The sequence below is a fragment of the Caretta caretta genome, chromosome 1 (assembly GCF_965140235.1).
Source record: "Caretta caretta isolate rCarCar2 chromosome 1, rCarCar1.hap1, whole genome shotgun sequence".
Lineage (NCBI taxonomy): Eukaryota > Metazoa > Chordata > Testudines > Cheloniidae > Caretta > Caretta caretta.
Window position 1 is genome coordinate 49,214,036 of NC_134206.1, and position 22,587 is coordinate 49,236,622.

Here is a 22,587-nt window from a genome sequence, read left to right on the forward strand (position 1 = left end):
AGTGTGGTGGCATGAGCTGGCTGCCCTGAGTACACAGGCACCTGAACTATGCAGGTATGTGCTCAGGGTGGCTAGCCTGGGCTGCTGCAGCTACACTACTGTTTTTTAGCCTGCTAGCACATATGAGAGTATGTGTATGTCATCTGGGAATTACACCCCTTGTTTGTGATGTAGACACAGTCTGTCTTTGGCACCGGCCTGTCCAGCATGCTCTCTGGGTATGGACTCTGTCTGGTACCTCTTCTGGAAGTGGGACCCCATGATCAGTGCTCACCTACCAAGACATCTCAGTAGTGTAAGGACACCCTTTCCCAGAACTCCACCCTTCTGGGCACTGTGGTTTATAGCAACTTCATGGACATGTGATAGTTGAAGGAAATAGATACAGGCTTTGGAAAATAATTTCTAAAATCACTTTTCTTCACTTTAGACAGCACAAGAGATATAAAGATCCATAGAAAATAAGAAACTCCTGTACACCATTTCTGCCTCAGTTTCCTCCTCACTCTTGAGTATTCTTTGGGATTTGGGTCAGTGTCCTTTCAGGGTTCCAAGTCCACTCTGTTGGAGCACGCTTCTTCAGCTCAGACCTTCTCCTCCAAAATCATGGAGTCTCTCTGACCTCTGCAGTCTGCTTCCTTCAGATTAATTTACATTTGTTCTGATTAACTGTTATATTTGTCATGATGTTAAACAATAAATGATGCATTTCTTACTAGATTAATTTTTTACTTGTGATTTGTGTAAAAACTCTGTATGGATGGAAATTCCATTCAATTCACCGGCACAGCACTTAGTTTTTTAATTAAATAAAACTACCGTATATACTCGTTCGTTAGCCCATTCGTTTATAAGCCGACCCCCCCCAAATGGATAGGTAAAAAAAGTAAAAACTGTATGACCCTTTCATAAGCCGATCCTATGTTTCAGGGGTTGGCAAACTTTGGCTCCTGGCCCATCAGGGTAAGCCTCTGGCGGGTCGGGATGTTTTTTTTACCTGGAGTGTTCACAGGCACGGAGCCCTCTCAGTTCCCTGTGGCCGCGGCTCGCCGTTCCCAGCCAATGGGAACGGTGAACCATGGCCATGGGGAACTGAGGGGCTCCATGCCTGTGAATGCTCCAGGTAAACAAACTGACAATGTATTAGATATTCAAGGCAAAGATTTAATAGAGTTTGAAATCATCAAATTTTGGTGTAGACCAGTTTATAAGCTGATCTCTGCTCTTTGATGTGTCACTTATTTACAAAAAATATTCGGCTTATGAACGAGTATATACGGTACCTTAAAATGTGCTGGGTGCATAAGAAAAAAAGTTTATCAAAACAAATTTTGCATTTATAACTAATGTTTATTAAAGGAAGTATTTAGTAGTTAATGGAACTGATTTCTGATGACCATATCTTTCAATATTTTAAAACTAGTAGGTCATGTCCCCTTGCACGTAGTTTGTATTCATAGATTAGAAATGGAAAAACTTTTTCCTGCTTTTTTTTTTCAACTCCTAGTTTAACTTTGCATTAATTAGTCATTGAGTTGAAGTAGCTGAATAAACTGAAATTAAGAAAATATTCTTTCTGCAACTGCAGAAGAGGCTGCTGTCAAAAGCTGGTATAGTACTTCAGCAAACTCTGGTTACAGGTGATTGGCCAATGACTTCCATTTTTTGAGTGGTTTGACTTTAAAACTTGGCAGCAAATGTACTGCTTGCTATTTTTTGTATTTAATTGAAATGATTTTAACAAGGTTAGGCCTTAACATATGCTGTCAATTACCATTTTTTAAAATAACTATTTATAATTACATCTGAATTTTAATTTAAAGAAATAATTATTGGTTTTTATCCATTCTGGTTCTCAGCCTCTGTTTTTAAAGGGCTGTACTTCAGTCTTTGTTCCCTTCCTGGGGAAGTTCTACTGCTCCTCTCCTTCCCTGCAGACAAGCTGGGTTTAACTGATTCTTTTAGGTTTCAGCCTTTCCATTTGTTTGGGCAAAATCTGTTCAGGTTTTGATGGTCTTTAACAACCATCCTGTTCAGAGACAGACACTCAGGCGCGCCACTTAGGCAGGGATATGGTGCAGATGATAACACCTAGCTCTTGTTCAGCAGTTATCAGTAGATTTTAGGGCATGGCTACACTTGCAGATGTAGAGCGCTTTGAGTTAACCTGCCTTTGGAGAGCGCAGTAGGGAAAGAGCTGCAATCTGTCCAGACTGACAGCTGCAAGCGCACTGGCGTGGCCACATTTGTGACACTTGAAGCGGCATTGGGAGCGGTGCATTATGGGCAGCTATCCCACAGAGCATCCCTTCCCATTCTGGTGCTGTGGCTTGTGGGAAGGGGGTGGGAGGTGCAGGGCATTCTGAGTCCTGTCCCAAGGCCCTGTGATGCATCAGCAACCCCTGTGCTTCTGTCCACATTTGGCGTCATCTTTCATCGGTTTTTGTACTGCGCTCTCTTCCCTTTCGGTCTGCGGGAATGGAGCCCGAACTGCTGAAGAGTATGCTGACAAGTTTCTCCAGCACGTCACGTTTGGCAGTCGTTACTCCTTATGATCCAAAGTGATAGTGAGGACTCAGACGATATTGACACCAGTAACGCATATGACACGAGTTTGCTTGTGGCATTCACGGACATGCTCACCGCTGTGGAACGCTGCTTTTGGGCCTGGGAAACAAGCAATGAGTGGTGGGATCACATCATCATGCAAGTCCAGGATGACAACAGTGGCTGCAGAACTTTCGGATGAGAAAAGCCACTTTCGTGGGAGTGTGTGAGGAGCTTGCCCCCACCCTGCAGCGAAGGACATGAGATTGCTAGCTGCCCTGACGGTGGAGAAGCGGGTGGCTATTGCAATCTGGAAGCTGGCAACTCCAGACAGCTACCGATTGGTCGCTAACCAGTTTGGAGTGGGAAAGTTGACTGTTGGAATCGTGTTGATGCAAGTTTGCAGGGCCATCAATCGCATCCTGCTCAGAAGAACCGTGACTCAGGGTAACGTGCATGACATTGTGGATGGCTTTGCACAAATGGGTTTCCCTAACTGCGGAGGGGTGATAGATGGCACACATTCCAATTCTGGCACCAGCCCACCTAGCCTCCGAGTACGTTAATCAGAAGGGGTACTTCTCTATGGTTCTCCAGGTGCTTGTGGATCATCGTGGGCGTTTCATTGACATTAATGACGGTTAGTCACCTGAGGGCAGGGCAGTAGAGTTCAAAGTGATGACCAGAGTGGCTAGAACAGACATGGGACACTTCTGGAGGCCGATCAGAGCGCACTAACAGACCAAGGCGTTCACACTGGTGCTGCGGCGCTCCAGTGGGGGCGCACAAAAGGTTATTCCACTTGCCAAGGTGGAGTACCAGGAGCGCTCTAGCCGCGGAGTCAGAGCGCTGTATGTGCCTTGCCAGTGTGGACGGGGAGTGAGCTAGTGTGCTCAGGATTCCTTTAATGCACTCTAACTTGCAAGTGTAGCCAAGCCCTTAGAGTGCTTTACAAAGGTGATGAATACAAATTGGGAAAGTGAGGTGCAGGGAAGGAAGTGACTTGCCCAAGGTCACCCAGTAGACCATTGTCAGAGCCAGGAATTGAACCCAGGTCTCTAGTGCCTTGGTCCAGTGCTCTGTCTAGTAAACTGACTGCCATATAGTCATAAGGACTTAAACATATGGAGAACACAATCTAAAACATAATTAATAAATTGTACAGAGACAGATTCCTCAAATTATTACAGTAAATAAGAAAGAGCAAGTAATTTTATTTTTAAGGGGATATGTATGGTTCCACATGGTTTTGGGGAAAGGCAGGAGGAAGAGAATTTCTGTAGTTTTTTCAATCATCAATTCAATGAACTGTTTGGGATGGATTGATAAACCAAAAGAAATGTGTGTAAAACCCTTTGTTTTGAACTACAATACAGTCCTGATTTTACAGTTTTATGTATGACCAGATATATAAACCATTTTTCCTGATGGGGGGGTATGTGGGTGGGTGTGTGTGTGTGGGAAAATCACATAATGCTGGTGATGTTGATGAAAAACAATTTGACATCCCTTCACGTTCCAGTGCCTTCAAACCTCATTGCAAAGCAATTTCCAATGCTCTAAAAGAGAAGACAAAAAGGATGCAGGGACCATATCTTCTGTAATGTTATGTTCAGTTTTATGAACTTTTTGATTTTTATTAATGTCCCCAATTAGTTCGTAAAATAGGGGTTCTACTACACTCCAAATCAAATCTGAAAGTGAAAATCATCAAGCAAAAATGAAACTAAAATCTTCTCTTGGTCTAAACACTTGCGTTTTCATCTGTTGGCACAATAGGTAAGCACAGTGGAACCCATCTGGTCTTCTTGCAAATAGAGGTATCAGGATTTGGAGAACCCAGTCAGAGATTCAGCACCTCCTGTGTACTGTGGATTGCAGTGGTTTCCCACACCACATTATAGAAATTGAAGCATGGCCAATGGATCTCCAGATCTGCCGCCTATCCCTTTGGAGAAGATAGATGCCCCAGGGTTATCTGAAGCTGTAAGGCTGGAGTAGTAGCTGTAAAGTGCTTCCCTCTACTGATCCATACCCTGGGTTGGAGAATTACATGCAAATCTGTTCCATGACATTCTTTCCTCCTCCATGTCTTATAGCTTTTTTATGCAGCATTTGCAGTTATATTTACTACTGATCTTAATACATGTTTTGAACATATGTGCACAGTTATGTGCTGCAAGTACTTTGCATATTTAAGCACATCTCCCTTGTTCAAATATTGGTAAATAAGAATGCTATACAAAGATGCTTAAACTTCTTTTAAAAATTTCTCTATTATTTTAAACCATTATTTCTGGTTCTGGATTCAGAGGGTAGCACCTTCCCTGTGCAAATTCAGTCAGAGTTGTGATCACTAAATATCTGCCTTCTGTTGCCCTTCAGCATGGCAGCCCCTGAACCAGTGAAATTTATATTCAGTGCAGAACTAAATAATAAAATCCCCTGTTCACTTGAAGGGTGAATATTCCCTCGACCATCGGCATGTTAACATAGGGGTTGTGAGAAAGCCCAGAGGAGATAACAATTACCTTTCCTTTCTTTAAGGGAGGAGTTTAAAACTGTTGTAATGGATGGTAAAGGTTGAGAACCACAGCCCTGAAACTTATTTTGTCAGTTTGTCTGGATTGTAGAAAAGGCATTAAGTGTTGGTAATAGTAAGTGAACTGATAGAGGACTTCATCATAGGAAGCAGCACAGAAGAAATGAGTTCTGAGCTCCCTTTTCAAGGATGGAATCAGTAAAGCAGCAAGAGAGTTGGACCTTGTGTTCTAGTTACTAATCTAGTGTCTGAGGTGCACCTGTCCTCAAGAGTCCAAAAAAGAGACTACTGATGGCAAAGACTTTTAAAACTATGCCGTTAAACGTGACATCGAGGTCAAGGATGATAGAATAGTCTTCAACTATGGAGGGGATTGAAGTCACATTTGAATGGACCAAGAATACTTCAGAGAGTTTGTTGGAGCGATTAAGCTTTTTCCCAGCATTTGCTGAAGCAGGGTAGTTTATGGTAGGCTTGGCAAGCTGGTCAATTGATTTGTCAAATAATGTCCGGTAATTGATCACCTATTTGTCCACAGTCAAATATGCAGGAACAAATACCCTGATGTAGGCAGCAGCCCACCTTTGAATTGCATGATGATGTCTTTTTTTTTTTTGAGTTTCATTTAATGGTTTCACATTTTTTTAGTTAAAATAACTCTGCTAAAAATTTGTTCTTTGTAATTTGCTGCCAGCATTTAAGGGTAAGCCGATTGGAGACCGTAAAGTCTTACTTTTTTGTTACTGTTACTGTTCTAATAAATTAATGCTTTAAAATATTTTACCGTTTTTCACATTATTTGGCAATATATGACCAGTCAGTTGACCAGTTATTTTTGGACTGGTCAAATGCCCAACCCTAATATTTGGCATTTTTTCTTAAGACTTTTCTTCTAAACTGTATCAGCCATCTCCCTAAGAGTACTTGTTTTGAAGAGGGAAGACTTCCATGTCATATGCCATTGACTTATGGACAGCAGAGAACACTTGGCAAGTGCCTTGTCTACTGCACACCCTGTTTTGTTTGAGTAATCTGTGATGTAAAGCCGAAGTGTAAGTGTTAGAAAGAAGGTTGTATGTGCTTCATATGGGAAATTCATTGCAAGTAATTTACTATTAACTGAAGAACATGAACTAGGTACCCTTTTGAGTGCTAAATCAGAGTCTGCATGAGGCAGTGAACGCAGCACATTAGAGCACTTCACAAATCATATCCCCGTGTAGACAAGCCCTTAAAATTACTCCCCTTTATAAACCTCTAAAATGATTAGAGGTAACCGTGTCCATGTGTTACAAACATCTTAAGTGAAATAGTTGTAAAAATAGTTTAACAGGGTGGATTTTTTGTATTGGTAGTTTTGGGATTTGGGATTTTAAATAATATGTGATGTAAAGTCAGCTAATAGAAACAGAAAGATAAACTTGCATGAAATGTAAAATTGATCCTTTTCCTTTCTTTCCTTTATCTCTAGGATAAAGTTTCCTTTATCTCTGGGAAAGTTTTCATACAAGAGTAGCAGAAGGGAGGAGAGCTTCATTTTTCTTCTGGGTTTATATTACAGTGAAATATGTATTGGATTTTTGAAAAAGTGCTCTCATTAGTTGGCTTCATATATATATTAGGAGACGTTCATATTTTAATATCACCACAATTCATTGAAGCACTGTGTGATGGGTCTGTCTTAAACTTACTAAAGTGAAGAATGTTGAGCCATGTAAACTGCCATCCAAACAGAAATAATAATCTGCATGTCACTGAATTGTGTTTTGAGACCTGTCTGTAAGGCATGGATCACTGACTTGAGATACAGTAATGGTACTTACTAATCCATTAAATCTATCCTGTCAGTGCAAATGCTCCCCGACTTACGCAATCATTCCGTTCCGGATCGCCTTGTGTAAGTCGAATTTGCGTAAGTCGGAAACGTATACCCGACCATTGTGCCCTCCCAAAACCAAAAAAAGTCCTATTTCTAGCTTACGGAACTTTTTCCGTAAGTGCAGATCTGCGTAAATTGCGTCTTGTGTAACCCGGGGAGCATCTGTATTTAGTATATGTGACCCATAATCCATGTTTTATTTACACATAAGCACACAGCAAAATTGGTGTTTTTTACTCTTACGTATGGAAGAGCAAGGAACAATATTCTACAAATATTTGTAAAAATAGTGTATGTGTAGGGCACCTTTTGGTAACCTGGCTATTTTAAAATAGCTGTGTGTGTTTGGTTTTTTTTTTTAAACATAATTGGATGACTCTGGGGTCTTTGTAATTATTTACAGAACCATTAGCTTTCAGATTACCAATTTGAATCTGTCCTAGGTTGGCAGTGACAGGCATTACTACTTGATGTTTCTGCTAAGGGTAATGAGTTGTATTCAATCCAGCCCCCTGTGGATAACCGTAATTTTGCATTAAATGTGGTTTTAAATGTAATTTTCTTCACACAGAGGTAGAGTGAAATGCTATGACACTTGTGTGCATGCATTTGGACCAATTGATAGTTTCCTTTGAAAGCTAAATTGTTATAAGTATTACTAAAGTACTCACCACCAAAGATTGAAATTTTTCATATCAACTAGGCACAGTGATTAAGTCTGCTAGTTTAAATGAGAAATACCTGCTCTGCTGCACTTCTGCAATGTAAAGGAATAAAACAGTTGTGTACTTTGTACTGTATTTAGTTGTAGCAGTGTTAATCACCTTCTGTTTAATAAAAATTTAGCTTACATGCTCTCCCTGCTTTTCACATTTTTTATCCTCTCTGGCTTCACTCCACTTTTATTTTCATATAATTGTTTTTGGTGTGTTCCCTCTCTTCCTTCTCTTTTCCTACATGTTTGTTTTTTTATCGTTTTCCTCTGTTTACTGTCTCTCCCATTTCTTCCCCCAAAGTGTGTACCATACTTAAAAAAAAAAAAAAGTCAATCTCTTCTTCTCTTGGCCACTTCACCTACATGTACCAATTTCCTCACATATACCCACAGGTTCACATCTGGTTCCCCATATCATCCAATTCAAAACTGCAAGGACTGTGTGCTACCTGGTTTTGACTTGCAGGGGAAGAGAAACAGCATCTGGGCCCTCTACTTATCTTCCACCCTCTCCCTAACATAATTCATATCTAAATTGATGTTGAATTTGCCGGGGTTGACTTTGCTGTTCTGAGCATTTTTAGTTTTCCATGTAGATGATTAATTTTTCTTGGCTAGTTTAAGAGCTCATGAACTTGGAAAAAAATGGAACCTATGCCAAGTTTTTGGCACATGTAAAAGTATGCCGTACTTTTACTTGTATTTTTAATCTAGGATTTTAGAGAGGTGATTTGAGGGAAGAGATGTGAAGATACAAACCCAAGTTACGTCTGAACCGTTATTTTTCTTCAAATTTATATTTTAAAAAATCATAGGAGTCTATCTTGTGCTATGGGTACATCTCCTATTTTAATTTTGAGAGCCCTATTCACTGGTATACTCTGGCTGTTTTACGCCATTAGAGTTTAGAACTGCTTTGCATCAGCAGAACAGTGGAAATCAGTCAGGATGTACACCGCACATTCACCTTTCAACTATCCTCCGCATTCCCCTAGGTCCACACACATTGCTTGTTCTACCTCCCTCCTGGCCTCCTGTTGAGTGGTGGTCTTTTGCTATTGCTTTTCATATCTGGAAATGTATCTGTCAGCAGATTCTGATGTATAAAATCTTCTCTCAGAGAAACTTGCAAAGATTTGCTCTTTCAAAATGTCTGTTTTCATTGTTTTCAATGGGACTGAGGCCTTAGGGCACGTCTTCACTGGCAATGTTAAAGCGTTGCTGCGGGAGTGCTTTAACTTGGCTTGTGTAGTTCAACATAGCGCTGGGAGAGAGCTCTCAGCGCTCTAAGGGCGTGGCTACACTGAAAACTTCAAAGTGCTGCCGCAGGAGCGCTCCCGCAGCAGCACTTTGAATTGCGAGTGTGGTTGCGCGCGCGCACTGGGAGAGAGCTCTCCCAGCGCTCCTGGTACTCACCTCCACAAGGGGATTAGCTCAGAGCACTGGGAGCGCAGCTTCCAGCACTCCAAGCCTGTCCACACTAGCGCTTGAAAGCGCTCAGATTTGCTGTGCTCAGGGGGGTGACTTTTCACACCCCTGAGCCAGCAAGTTAGAGTGCTATAAAATGCAAGTGTAGACAAACCCTAAAAAACCCACCTCCATGAGGGGAATAGCTACCAGCGCTCGTGCACTGTCTACACTGGCACTTTACAGCTTTGAAACTTGCTGCGCTCAGGAGGTGTTTTTTCACACCCATGAGCAAGAAAATTGCAGCGCTGTAAAGTGCCAGTGTAGACAAGCCCTTAGAATGCCCTCTGTGAGGTGCAGGTAAATGAAGGGAATGGCCATCTTTTATAGTAGCCTACCTTCTAGCCTCATTCCCATTTAGATAAATAGCAGCAGATCACAACCATGAAAGAGGGTAGTCTGTTGTAGAATTCTCTGGTGTCGAACAATATTCTTCAGCCTCTGCTAAAGAATGGCAAAAAACAAAACAAAAACACTGTTAACCCTAAAACAATTCATATGTAGCCTATGAGCACAAAGTTTCAGTGAATTTTAAAAAAAGGAGTACTTGTGGCACCTTAGAGACTAATCAATTTATTTGAGCATAAGCTTTCGTGAGCTACAGCTCACTTCATCGGATGCATACTGTGGAAAGTGTAGAAGATCTTTTTATATACACACACACAGCATGAAAAAATACCTCCTCCTATCCAACTCTCCTGCTGGTAATAGCTTATCTAAAGTGATCACTCTCCTTACAATGTGTATGATAATCAAGGGGACCATTTCCAGCACAAATCCATGGTTTAACAAGAACATCTGGGGGGGGTGGTGGTAGGAAAAAACAAGGGGAAATAGGTTACCTTGCATAATGACTTAGCCACTCCCAGTCTCTATTCAAGCCTAAGATAATTATATCCAATTTGCAAATGAATTCCAATTCAACAGTTTCACGCTGGAGTCTGGATTTGAAGTTTTTTTGTTGTAATATAGCAACTTTCATGTCTGTAATCGCGTGACCAGAGAGATTGAAGTGTTCTCCAACTGGTTTATGAATGTTATAATTCTTGACATCTGATTTGACCTGTGATGGTGTCCCCTGAATAGATATGTTCTGTTATTTTCTTTGTTATAATACCCACCTGCGGAAATGAAGAAACAGATAGATAGAGCCAGAAGAGTTCCCAGAAGTCACCTACTACAGGACAGGCCTAACAAAGAAAATAACAGAACGCCACTAGCCGTCACCTTCAGCCCCCAACTAAAACCCCTCCAACGCATTATTAAGAATCTACAACCTATCCTGAAGGATGACCAAACACTCTCACAAATCTTGGGAGACAGGCCAGTCCTTGCCTACAGACAGCCCCCCAATCTGAAGCAAATACTCACCAGCAACCACATACCACACAACAGAACCGCTAACCCAGGAACTTATCCTTGCAACAAAGCCCGTTGCCAACTGTGCCCACGTATCTATTCAGGGGACACCATCATAGGGCCTAACAACATCAGCCACACTATCAGAGGCTCGTTCACCTGCACATCCACCAATGTGATATATGCCATCATGTGCCAGCAATGCCCCTCTGCCATGTACATTGGTCAAACTGGACAGTCTCTACGTAAAAGAATAAATGGACACAAATCAGATGTCAAGAATTATAACATTCATAAACCAGTCGGCGAACACTTCAATCTCTCTGGTCACGGGATTACAGACATGAAAGTTGCTATATTACAACAAAAAAAAACTTCAAATCCAGACTCCAGCGAGAAACTGTTGAATTGGAATTCATTTGCAAATTGGATACAATTAACTTAGGTTACCTTGCATAATGACTTAGCCACTCCCAGTCTCTCTTCAAGCCTATTTCCCCTTGTTTTTTCCTCCCCCCCCCGACGTTCTTGTTAAACTCTGGATTTGTGCTGGAAATGGCCCACCTTGGTTATCATACACATTGTAAGGAGAATGGTCACTTTAGATAAGCTATTACCAGCAGGAGAGTGGGGTGGGAGGAGGTATTTTTTCATGCTTTGTGTGTATATAAAAAGATCTTCTACACTTTCCACAGTGTGCATCCGATGAAGTGAGCTGTAGCTCACGAAAGCTTATGGTCAAATAAATTGGTTAGTCTCTAAGGTGCTAAAAGTACTCCTTTTCTTTTTGCGAATACAGACTAACACAGCTGTTACTCTGAAACCCGTGAATTTTAACTTTATGGGAAGCTAAAAGGTCTGACACTTACCCATTTTAAACTTAATTTTTAACTCATCAGTGAACATATTTACTTATAAATTCTAAGAAAATTCAAAAATGCTATAATTTCGGGGAGGACACACTGTATTTTTCATACAGAGAGAGGGAGTGTGTGTTAATCTCTGCTTAGGTGAAAAACTCAGCTCAGCCTTAACTGTAGAATCCTAACACCTCCATAAGGACTAATACACAGATATCCACCAAACTCCTCCAACTCTTAGCTTATTCCCTCCTCAAGACTGAAGGGGCGAAAAAAGGTGAGCTTTTCAGTGTGCCAAGAAAGTTAACATCTGGGGTCTGGCAAATCACTGGTGGGGAGACCAAATTCCACTGTTAAGGACCCCAATGGTGAATACCTTTTAGCAGCTCATTCTCACTTTTTATATCGAGGTTCCAATATGAATGCTTCTTTTGATCTCAGGTGTGGCAGCATGGCCTGGGGAAAGAGGTGAGCTCTTGAGTAACCTGGTTCCAAACAATATACAATTTTTGGCCGTGGTTACAAAGGCCTTACACTCAACTCCACAGCCTTTTTCTATATGTAATGCATTAACTTTTTTGAAAGTTGCATCCCATAATTCCAACATTTCATGGAATGTACTAGGCATCAGTGGCCACTGACCAGAACCCTTTTGGTTTTGAGAAAACTGGAAAACAAAGGAGAAAAGTGCAGAACAAGTGGAGTCCCTTCCATCTGATTAACACAGCCATAGTGGCTTCAAGCACCTCTACAATTATCTGTAGATCAAACAGTTGGTTGATGGCACCCATTAATGCATTCTGCATAACAGTATCCTTGCTTATCCTGTCAATAGAGTTAACATGTTGACATTCTGAATGACATAACAGCCAGACAGAAGAATAATGGTGGTGGGGGAGAAAGTAAGGGGGGGGGGAATAGGGGTGTGCACACAGCTCTTGGCATGTGGGGAGAGGGATAGAATGAGGGACACTAGAATGGGAGGGGGCCTCTGGTATGGAACAAGGTTGTATAGACCCTCTGCCATAGGAGGAGAGAGAATGAGGGACCTTGGAGTGGGTGAATAGGGAGTTGGGGGGACGCAGAACCCCAGGTGGGGTGGAGATGGGGGAACCCTTGTATGGGGAGAAGGGAAAATAGGGATTCACAGAGACCACTTGTCAGTGATGGTGGGGAAAATGGTTATCCTTTAGACGATTCTGCTCATCCGTGTTCCCTCTAATTTTTGACAGGCCGTGTGTGCAAAAAATTGCTTCTGTGCACATTTTTGTGCGCGTGGTGTTTTGCTATGTGCACGGGGTTTAGGATCTGTGCACACCGGCACACACAGCTTAGAGGGAACAGTGCTGCTCATACATCTCCGGCTTTCTGTAGGTTCTACTCAGGTCTCTGTCCTTGTCCCCTTCTCTTCTTCCTCTGTACCTTCTCTGAATAATCTGATATGCTACCATTTCTATGCTGGTGACTCACAGATCTACCTCTCTACTCCATACCTGTCTCCTTCTGTCCAGACTGAAATCTTGGCCTCTTTCTCTGACTTCTCCTTATAAATGTCTTGCTATCAGCTCCAACTAAACATGACTAAAAACAGAGCTCCCAATCTTCCTCCTCAAGCTCTCCCCACCACCACCTTTTTTGATCACTGAGGACAACACCACGAACCTGCCTGTCACTCAGGTCTGTAATCTGGGCCTCCTGTTCGACTGGGACCTCTATCTAGATCCTCCTATCCAGGCTATGTTTACATCTTGCTGATTCTTTCTGCATAACACCTCTAAGATATGGCCCTTACCCATCCACACAATTAAAACTTGACCACACTTTCATCATCTTACATTTTGATTCCTGCAATATACTTGTCTTGGACTTTGACAGTCTTCTCTGCTCATAATCATTCAGAGTGCTGCTAAAAGATCATTTCCCTAGCCCATTGCTTTGACCTTGTCATCCCTTTCTTTGCAGCCTCCAGTGGCTCCCCCTTGGTTATTACATCAAGTATTAGATGCTTATCTTCACTTTCAGGGCCCTTCACATCAATCCCAACCCTACTTATCTCTCATTTGCATCAAGCTTGTTGATGCCTGCCTCCAGTTGCCCCATGATGTCAGTCTCCATTGCCCACTTGTTTAAATTTTCAAACAAGTATCTTTTTTTTCTTTCTCCCATGCTGACTCTAACGCTGGGGAGGTGATTCCTGTAAACATCCGCTATCTCATTCTCCTTCAAATCCCTCCTCAAAACTCTTTAACAATGATGTCTACAAAAATCTTGAGGATGATTGGGCTGCTGATGTGCTGTGACCACTGCCAGTCACAAATGTTGTCTCATTGTTTCCTTGTACTCTTCCTGTTGTCTCTTGCATGTGCTTAGATTGTGAACTCCTTGCGGCGAGGACTTTTTTGTTCAGTGTTTGTACAGCAGCTAACACAGTGGGGTTCTTGTCCATGAGTAGAGCTTCTGTGGGCTGTGGTAATTCAAATAATAAAGATAAGCATCACTTCACTGCAGATATTAAAGGTTGTAAAAGTCTGCTGATGTGTAGCTCCTCTCCTGTTTTCCCTGGGCTTCTTATAGGTGGTTCCCTGGAAGTGCTGCTGGAGTAGTTCTAGTCAATATGTTTCTGGGGGCTAAAAGGGAATCTTGGGCCTGTTGCCCCAAAGTTTGGAGCAGGGTCAAGGGAGAAAGCTCCCAATTGGCCTGTCCTCTTCCCTTCTCCTGCTGTTGCTACTACCCATGCTCCTGCTACATTTCAGGGTTTTTCCACATCTCTTCTAGGATGGGAGACGAGGGTTCTTGCATACAATTGGCAAATTATAAGTAAAATTTTTAAAAGGTACCTAAGTGAGTTAGTCTCCTAAATCACTTAAATGCTTTGGAAAATTTTACCCAACATCTTTAAGTTGTTTACTTCTGTTTTTCTAACTATTTCTTTAGTTCTTAAGAGAGATCTACTATGAGATCCTAGAAGCCCATAGGATCTAGTGAGCATGTTGTTTTGATTTATCAAGCTGTCAGCATGGTAACTAAAGGCAGCATTATCTGCTCCTTAAGTATAATGGTCAAATTATAAGTAAGAATGAGGGATTGTTGTACTGCTGTTTATATTCTACTTCCGGAGGTCCTGTTCAGTTAGAATGTCTTGTTGGCTGAAAATATCTCAGGAAAACAGTTGCTCTTGGTTCCTTTATTTAGGATGCCATTATGTGAGAAGAAACCTTAGGGTCTGTATAGTCACACCGTTGATTACTGAAAGACAAACAATGTCCAACTTTACCATCAGTAAGAAGGGTACTGCTCCTGTTGGCTTCAGCTGTACTTGCAAGTGTGTGTTTGAAGGGTAAATTTAGGGCCCTTCATATTTATCTCACTGCCTATAAAATAATATCCCAGTGGGGCAGATGGCTTATGTATTCACCCGTCTGTTGCATTGCAAGTTATATCAAGATAGTACTTTCACAAATCATTGTTTTTTAATCTAACTAATTTTGATTTTCTCTTTACAGGTTTTAAAACAGTGAAATCATGGCTCATTCAAAGACACGAGCCAATGATGGAAAAATTACGTATCCTCCAGGAGTCAAAGAAATCTCTGATAAAATATCTAAAGAAGAGATGGTGAGGCGGTTAAAGGTTAGTAAACAGCTTGCTAAATTTTGGAGGTTCATTTGGGGTATCTTGAAATTACTTTCAATATGAACATGAGACTTTGCATAATATATATATTATACCTATTAAATTTGTGGTTTTTTTACTCATTTTATACTCTCAGAATAACTATTGGTTGCTTTCTGTTTTTGTGGTCTGCTGCTACCTCAGACTAGTCCGTCCAAAAATATTTGAATAAAATTAGAAGCACAAAGTGGCAATGAATAGTGGAAATAAATGACATATTACTATTTCTATGAAATACTATTTAAAATTTCTTCTTCTTTAAAAACAAGGCTATGTATATGGAAGGATCTCCTTAAATAGGAAGGAAACAAAGGGAATTGCCCTGGGTGAGTGTGTGATATCTTTATGGGAGAAGTATGGATGAATCTTTCTCTCACTTTCAGAATCCCTTTCACATATCTCAGGAGGGTGGTGGTGCCAGCTGCTTTATTCTGGAAAGAGGTGTGATTGCGTTTTAAAAATAATTTGCCTTCTCCAGTAGGTTCTGTGTGCTCTGTTAGGAATCTGTGGTTGATAGATTTCCAGTATGGTGGTGCTGAGGTGTGACAGAACAGAGCCAGTCCAGAACTAGTAGGTTCAGTTTTTTGATCAGCACAGGGAAATGCATTAAAATTTTTATTTGATACCCTATCTTTTCTCCTTTTTGTTTTGAATACCTCTTCAGTGGAGGAACATCCTATTGTGGTTCATTTTCATATAAAATATAGACTTAGGAAAGAGAGAAATAAAAATAAAATTTCCCTTTTTATAGCTTAATTAGTGCTTTTGCAATAGGAGGCTGTCTAGTACCAAATGAAAATGTTGTAGGGTTAATCCCAGTTGTTAATGCACTAGAATATAGAAACTGTCTTAATGTGGCTGAGGACAGCAGATTGCAAGTAAGAGACAATTACTTCCTATAAGTACTTCTGTTGTGCCAGGCTGCAATGTGAGAATTATTAGTTAAGGTTAAAGTATTGAATAACATGATATTTAAATTGGACCATTTGACACATTTGGATATGAAAACCTTTCTGAAAAAGATGAGTGGATATTACGGAACTAGGGAAAACAGATGGGGATGTAATTCTTTTCTAAGTGCAAAGCTCCAGAATGTTTTTCCTGCCCATAATGATATGACAAAGTTGATGGATCAGCATCAGGAGTTCCTAGATAGTTAAATTTTTTGAAGAAGTACAGGGGATTTAGAAATGGTTTCCATTCAAATTTGCTACCACAAACTCTAGATGTTTCTAAGATGTTTAAACTTGTATCACACAAACATGTAGGGAACAGTTGCTTGGGTGGCTACAACTCTAAGTTCTAAAAATCAAGAGCATTACTACAATTCGAAATGCTACTGAAATATTTGTTCTAACACGGGAAGGAAAATGTCATTCCAGTTTGAGGTTACTCCAGGCGTTAAAGATCTGTCAGTAGAATAGCAGATGTTGCCCTTAAGCCAGGCATTTGAGATGATAGAAACTGGGGTGCAGGAATCTATGTATGCTGGATTGATTTCCAGAGTTATATTTTTGTAGCTGCAAGAGCTAAGGGCCAATTCCTATCCATTGGTTTTAAATAAAACATTTTCTTTGACTAAGGCAGCAGAATGGTTAGCTGACTGCACCTTGAGTTCCTTGTCAGTGTCTTAGAGGTATGGTGGCAAGTGACATCCAAAAAACAATTTAGTTCAATCTATAGAAGGAAACTATGATACTGAAAACTCATTTCATTAGAATGCGTTTTTATGGAGACCTGCTGTTGAAGAGGATTTAGAAAAGGTTCTCAAGAGACTTTGCCAAAAAGTAAATTTTATGGCAGACAGGTACATGCTTCTACGTTGCAGTTGAATTTTTATAGACTGCTGACAAGTATCAGATTTTCAAGATCAGGAACCTGAGTAATGGGTAGTTCCTTTTCAGGTTCCAAATACAGAGCATTTAGTTCAGTTACTATTTTTCTAAGATTTTTCTTGATATAATGCACATGCATACATAGCATCCTTCAGATTCTTTCAGGAGTTGGGAAGAGTTTTCCTTTATTCTTTAAAGGTACAGTTTACTTTCACTATAACAAACCCCTCGGGATCCAAGCTGTTTATTTGTTATAGACAGGAGTTCGTTATAACAAAGAGAGACCTGTGGACGGGTGGTTTTTTTTGCGGGGGGGAAGGAGGGTGACAGCTCTTCCAGCCCCCAGGGTTTGTTACAGCCCAAGATTAATTATTGTGAAGGGTGTTATAGCATGGGTGTACTGTGTACATCTAATGTATCCTTCAGAAATCAGGATGACTTGATACAGTCAGAGTTGTTTGGAGTCTCCTGTATCCAAGAATCTTAGTGCAGTATAACATTAGGAAAAAATTAGGGTTATCTCCCCTTCAGATCTGAACAGTGTGTCTTCAGCCATCTTGCAGCTTTAAGGGCAGTGTCATGGGGTCCACTCACGGCATGTGGCTCTGCCTCCTGGTGGCTCTGGGAATTAGCTCTTGTCAGGTGCTGCCCTCCACTGGTGGTGTCTCTACGTGTCATCTCGCCTGGCAGCCCTTCTTGCTCCAGGAACTGCAGCCTCCTCTTTGTGACTTAGCCTTCTGGCTGACTCACTGTGTGGTATCCCCTTTGAGGAGTTTACCCAAAGTCCTTCTGCACAAACTGTCTCTGGCAGTCTTCTCCAGCTCTGCCCTGATGGTACCACTTCCTGGGCCCGCCCACTGCTCTGGGTTCCAGTCTAAGGACCCTCAACCCAGCACTCCTGTGCTTTTTCTCTCCCAGCCCTCACTGTTCCTTCCCTGGAATGTTTCCTACAATTCCTGGTTCCACTCCTTTCTCTGGGTGTACCAGCTCCAAACCCTCCTCCCTCTTCCCAGGGGGTGAATCAGCCAGTATCTGTTAGCTTCCTGACTTCATAGGCCCCCACTTCTACCTACCTAGCTGAGCCCTTTCTAATCAATTCCCTGTTCCCTAGCTCCTCCTCCAGGTGCAGCCTGGGCAGTTAATTGGCCGACTTAGCTATCTTGACCTTTCCAGGCCTTGTGTGGGGTTAACACCGCATCACAGGCAGAACAAAATTTACCCATCACAGACAGATGGGAATGGGAGCCCTGCTCTCACGGAACCGGTTAGTTTGCTGCTGCAGCTGCAAGCTGTCTTTTCCAGACCTTCCTGCTGCAGAACTCTTAATGACATCTAATAAAAGTCCAAAACATAAGCAAGGAAAACTAATTCGTCCTTGTGAAGTATAAAATTTTCATTAATTATTTGGTGAGTTTTCTGGCAAGACATGGGATTGTATCTCAGATATCTCACCTGAGTTGCTCCCTTTTTAATGAGGAAGGTGCAGCATCGTGCCCAGAAATAATGGAAAGGCAAAACTTCATTTCTGGTGCCAGTGCTTCATTGTATCAACAGATGTGATATCTTCTCTAATCTACAGCCAGGACGTTTCATGTTATCAGGTCAGCCATTGACTGCTCAAGCCACCCTCAGCAAGGCAAGAACTAAGTCTACTTTGCTCAGAAACCCAAGTAGCATCACAGGAGGAGCAGCTGAAGGTGCTCCCACTCTAGTCACTCCTTAGGAGATGTGACAAGTGGGGAAAGAGTGCAAAATTGCCCGAACCTGATCAACAGCGTCTGGGCCTGACTGTGGCAAAAAGGCAATAGTGTGGAGGACAGCTGAGACCCAGGGAAGGTACCAGTAAAAGGCTGCCCTGTCTATTCTCCAGCTCTGACATCTATCCAGTACCGCTGTCCTTACATGGGTAGATTAACCAGTTCCTGTACCCAATGGACCTCTCAGTGGGTTCCCACTTGCAGGTAGCCTTAGCAGCTGTACCTTAGTTGTTTCAAGGCTGGAGATTGGAGTCACAGTTGGTCTGTCTTCCAGAGAACCAATGCTTGGGAACAGTAGCTTCTGGAACCTTCTATTATGTGCCAGAGCTAGTTCTCCATATCCCCTTGCTATACCCTTCAAGCTAGAGGATCCTAGCTGCTTCTTCGAGTGCTGTCCCTGTGGGTGCTCCAGTCTAGGTGACGGTGCGTCCCGGCGCTGCTGATCGGAGATCTTCGGTAGCAGTGCCTGGTTGGGACGCACACACTCAGTTGGTATCTCCCGTCTCGTTGGAATCGTCTTGAGTACATGTGTCCCGCACCCTCCTCAGTTCCTTCTCAACCGTCCTCGGCTGAAGACGGGACTCAGGGCAGTGCTGCTTCTCTTCCCTGGTCTCAGTAGGAAACACTAACAAAGATCGTAGAAATAGTTATTAGTTACATCCCAGTTGTTTCCCTTCCTTGGAATAGTTTAGTTACTTAGTTTAAAAAAAAAAACCAAAACCAAAAACTTTTCACCTCAGGCTTGTCTCCTGCTGAGACACTTTCCCCTGCCATTTCTAATTCAATATGCCAGGGGCTTCAGGATTCAAGAAGTGTGTTTCCTACCAGGTCTCCATGCCAAGATCTGATGGGCACTCATGATGTGTGAAGTGCCTTGGCGAAACACTTGTCCCTGCAAAATGCCTTCACTGCAAGCCTCAAGACCAGGGCTCGTCGCAACAGGGACCTGTGCCTTAAAATGTTGCTAATGGAAAAATCTCTGCAGCTGCCTTCGGAGACGGGGAAAGTTAAACCCTCTCCTTCATGCTCCCTGACCAGATCATAGCCAATTGGGAGCATGGCTTCACCCTCTCTGTAGCGGAGGCAAGAAGCCCAACAGTCTCCGAGGAGAGACTTTAACAAGGGTAAAGGGTCTCCCGCAAGATCCTTACTCTTTGTATTGACAGCGCAGAAGGCTGTCACAACACCTCAGCCATGGCTCCCACAGAGGCAGGAACCCGACCTCCTGTGCTGGGAAGGCTTCCGTGGCACCAAGAGCTTCAGCGCTAAAAAAGCTGCGGTGCCAACTGTGTGCTCTGTTCCAGTGCTGACAAGAAGGTCTGCACCGATCCCCTCCGGGCTAAAAATAGCTGCGGTGCAGATTGCGCGCTTTGCTCTGGTACCGACAAGAACATTGGCACCGACCCCCTCTGGGCTAAAAATAGCCGTGGTGCCAACTGCGCGCTCTGCTACACTGCCAGGAAGAATGTCGGTACCGAGCCTGCCTCCTGCCCTGGCACCAGCAACGGACCCCCTGCAGGGCTCCTCCACATGCCTCCGGGCACCAGTGAGGCTTTCCATTGACAATGCGCTAGAGCACTGTCCAGGCTCAGTGCAGTCCAGGGAGCAGGAGCAACAGTTTCTCACTCAAGGTGATCTCTCAGTGCCACCTGAGCCTAACACCCTGCTCCTTGACACACAGGGCTCATTTTTTTGAACAGTTGCTCTCCCCACCTGCCTCTCCTCCTCCACTGGAACCTTTTCCGCCTCAGGTCATGGCTCACAACCACCAGTCTGTTTCCCTACTTCACCCCTCCGTGGACAGCACCTGGGTTCTCCTATCCTATGCCTTGGCCTCAGTGGTACCCTTGGCCACATCCTCCTACCACTCACCCTTAGACCTCTTCTACCAAACCACTACCTCCTTCTGTGCCTCGATCTCCAGCTCTGTCCACTTCTAGAGTGCCTGAACCCCCTTCTGAGAACATGAGCTACGGACCATATCCTGACTCACCGACCCCTGACTCTCCATCAGCTCCAGACAGTGTCCTCTTCCCTCCGCCTCCACAGAACGTGGACGACTGTAAACAATTTTAAGAACTTTTCAAGACGGTGGCACTCAATCAAGACATCTCCTTAGAAGAGGTTCAGGAAACACAACACAGACTCCTCAGAATCCTTCAACTCACTGCGCCTTCAAAGATTGCGCTCCCCATACACAAGGCACTCTTGGAGCCAGCTGACACTCTCTGGTAAACTCCAGCTTCTTTATTACCAACTTGCAAAAGGCTGAACGTAAATACTATGTTCCCACTAAGGACGCTGACTTCCTATTTTCTCATCCACAATCGAACTCTCTTGTCATGGATGCAGTTGCACAATGAACAAAACAGCTGCAATATCGGCCCACCCCTCAAGACAAGGACCTTAAACACCTTGACATCTTCGGTCGCAAGGTTTACGCTTCCTCCACTCTACAATTCAGAATTGCGAATTTTTCTGCCCTCCTCACCAGCTATGACTTGGATAATTACAATAAATTTTTCGAATTTGCCTCCTACATTCCAGAGGATAGGAGAGCAGACTTCAAATCAATCCTGGTTGAGGGCCAGTTAATTTCCAGAACTGCCCTACAAGCAGCTCTAGACACAGCAGCCCTACTACTGCAACTGCTGTGGTTATGCGCAGACCTTCATGGCTCTGGCATCCGTAAAGATCTGAAGACCAAAGTGGTGGACCTCCCCTTTGATAAGGATAAACTTTTCTCCAAACTCCCCCCCCCCCCCCCAAAAAAAAAACAACAAAAAACAAACCACAACCAAACCCCGATGAACTCTTCCACACCATGAAAGATTCTAGAGCGACACTGCACACCCTGGGCATTCACCCATCTTTTCCTAGGAGACAATACTAACCCTACCAAAGACCCCACACACAACAGTATTATCGGCCTCAACCCAAATCATACGACATAACCAGGAGTCGCACTAGACCCCCTAAGCGCAGACAAAATCAAGCTCAAGCAACCACCTCCCACCCACTGAGGAATAAACAACAATTTTGAAACGTTGGTAGAGGGTCTGCAGGACCTCCCCTTGAATCCACCGCCTACTTGCCCATTTAGCCACTGCCTCCAGAGTTTTCAACATGCCTGGCAGCGGATTACACAGGATCGCTGGGTCCTCGAAATAGTTCAGTCTGGTTACTCTATCCCCTTTTATATCCTACCCTTCCCCCTTCCTTGTCCCTCTTCAGTGACCCTCTCACAAGCGCTTACTTCGCGTAGAAGTGGCTCACCTTCTACAACTAGGCGCAGTGGAAACTGTGCCGACACAACATTGAGGGAAAGGGTTCTACTCCCATTACTTTCTGACCCAGAAAACGACTGGGGGATGGAGGCCTATACTGGACCTATGCCTACTGAACAAATTTGTGAGGGTAAAAAAATTCAAGATGGTCACACTTGGCACAATAATTCCTGCACTGGATCAAGGGGACTGGTTCACAGCCGTCGACCTACAGGACGCTTATTTTCATATATCAATTCATCTAGCTCACAGATGCTTCCTATGATTCACAATTCGTCATGACCATTTTCAATACAGAGTTCTTTCTTTTGGATTCTCCACAGTGCCGAGAGTCCTAGCCGTGGTCGTGGTTCACCTCCCCAGACATGGAATCACACTTTTTCCCCTACCTGGATGATTGCCTCATCAAGGACAACTCTTATGGCGAGACACTTCAAGCTACCCATTTCGCCATCTCCCTCTTTCACATCCTAGGGCTCCAAATAAACGTCCAGAAATCCACCCTGACACTTACACAACAGATAGAGTTCATTGGAGCTCATCTGAATTCAATTAGAAGCAGAGCCTCACTCCCAAGTCACAGGTTCCTCGCTATCACACAACTGATATGCATGCTCTCTCTTTGTCCCAGGACACAGGCAAGAATCTATCTATGGCTCCTTGGTCA

General features: G+C 43.0%; 1 protein-coding gene across 3 annotated transcripts in view; it reads left to right on the forward strand.

The window, feature by feature from the left end:
* The window catches only part of PDS5B (PDS5 cohesin associated factor B), a 266,958-nt gene that overhangs the window by 29,347 nt on the left and 215,024 nt on the right, over nt 1-22,587 (forward strand). For all 3 annotated transcript variants that reach the window (XM_048847181.2, XM_048847201.2, XM_075127882.1), the window contains exon 2: nt 14,873-14,999. In XM_048847181.2, the coding sequence (XP_048703138.1) occupies nt 14,892-14,999 (108 nt within the window). In that variant the 5' untranslated portion in view covers nt 14,873-14,891. The remainder of the gene's footprint in view (nt 1-14,872; nt 15,000-22,587) is intronic.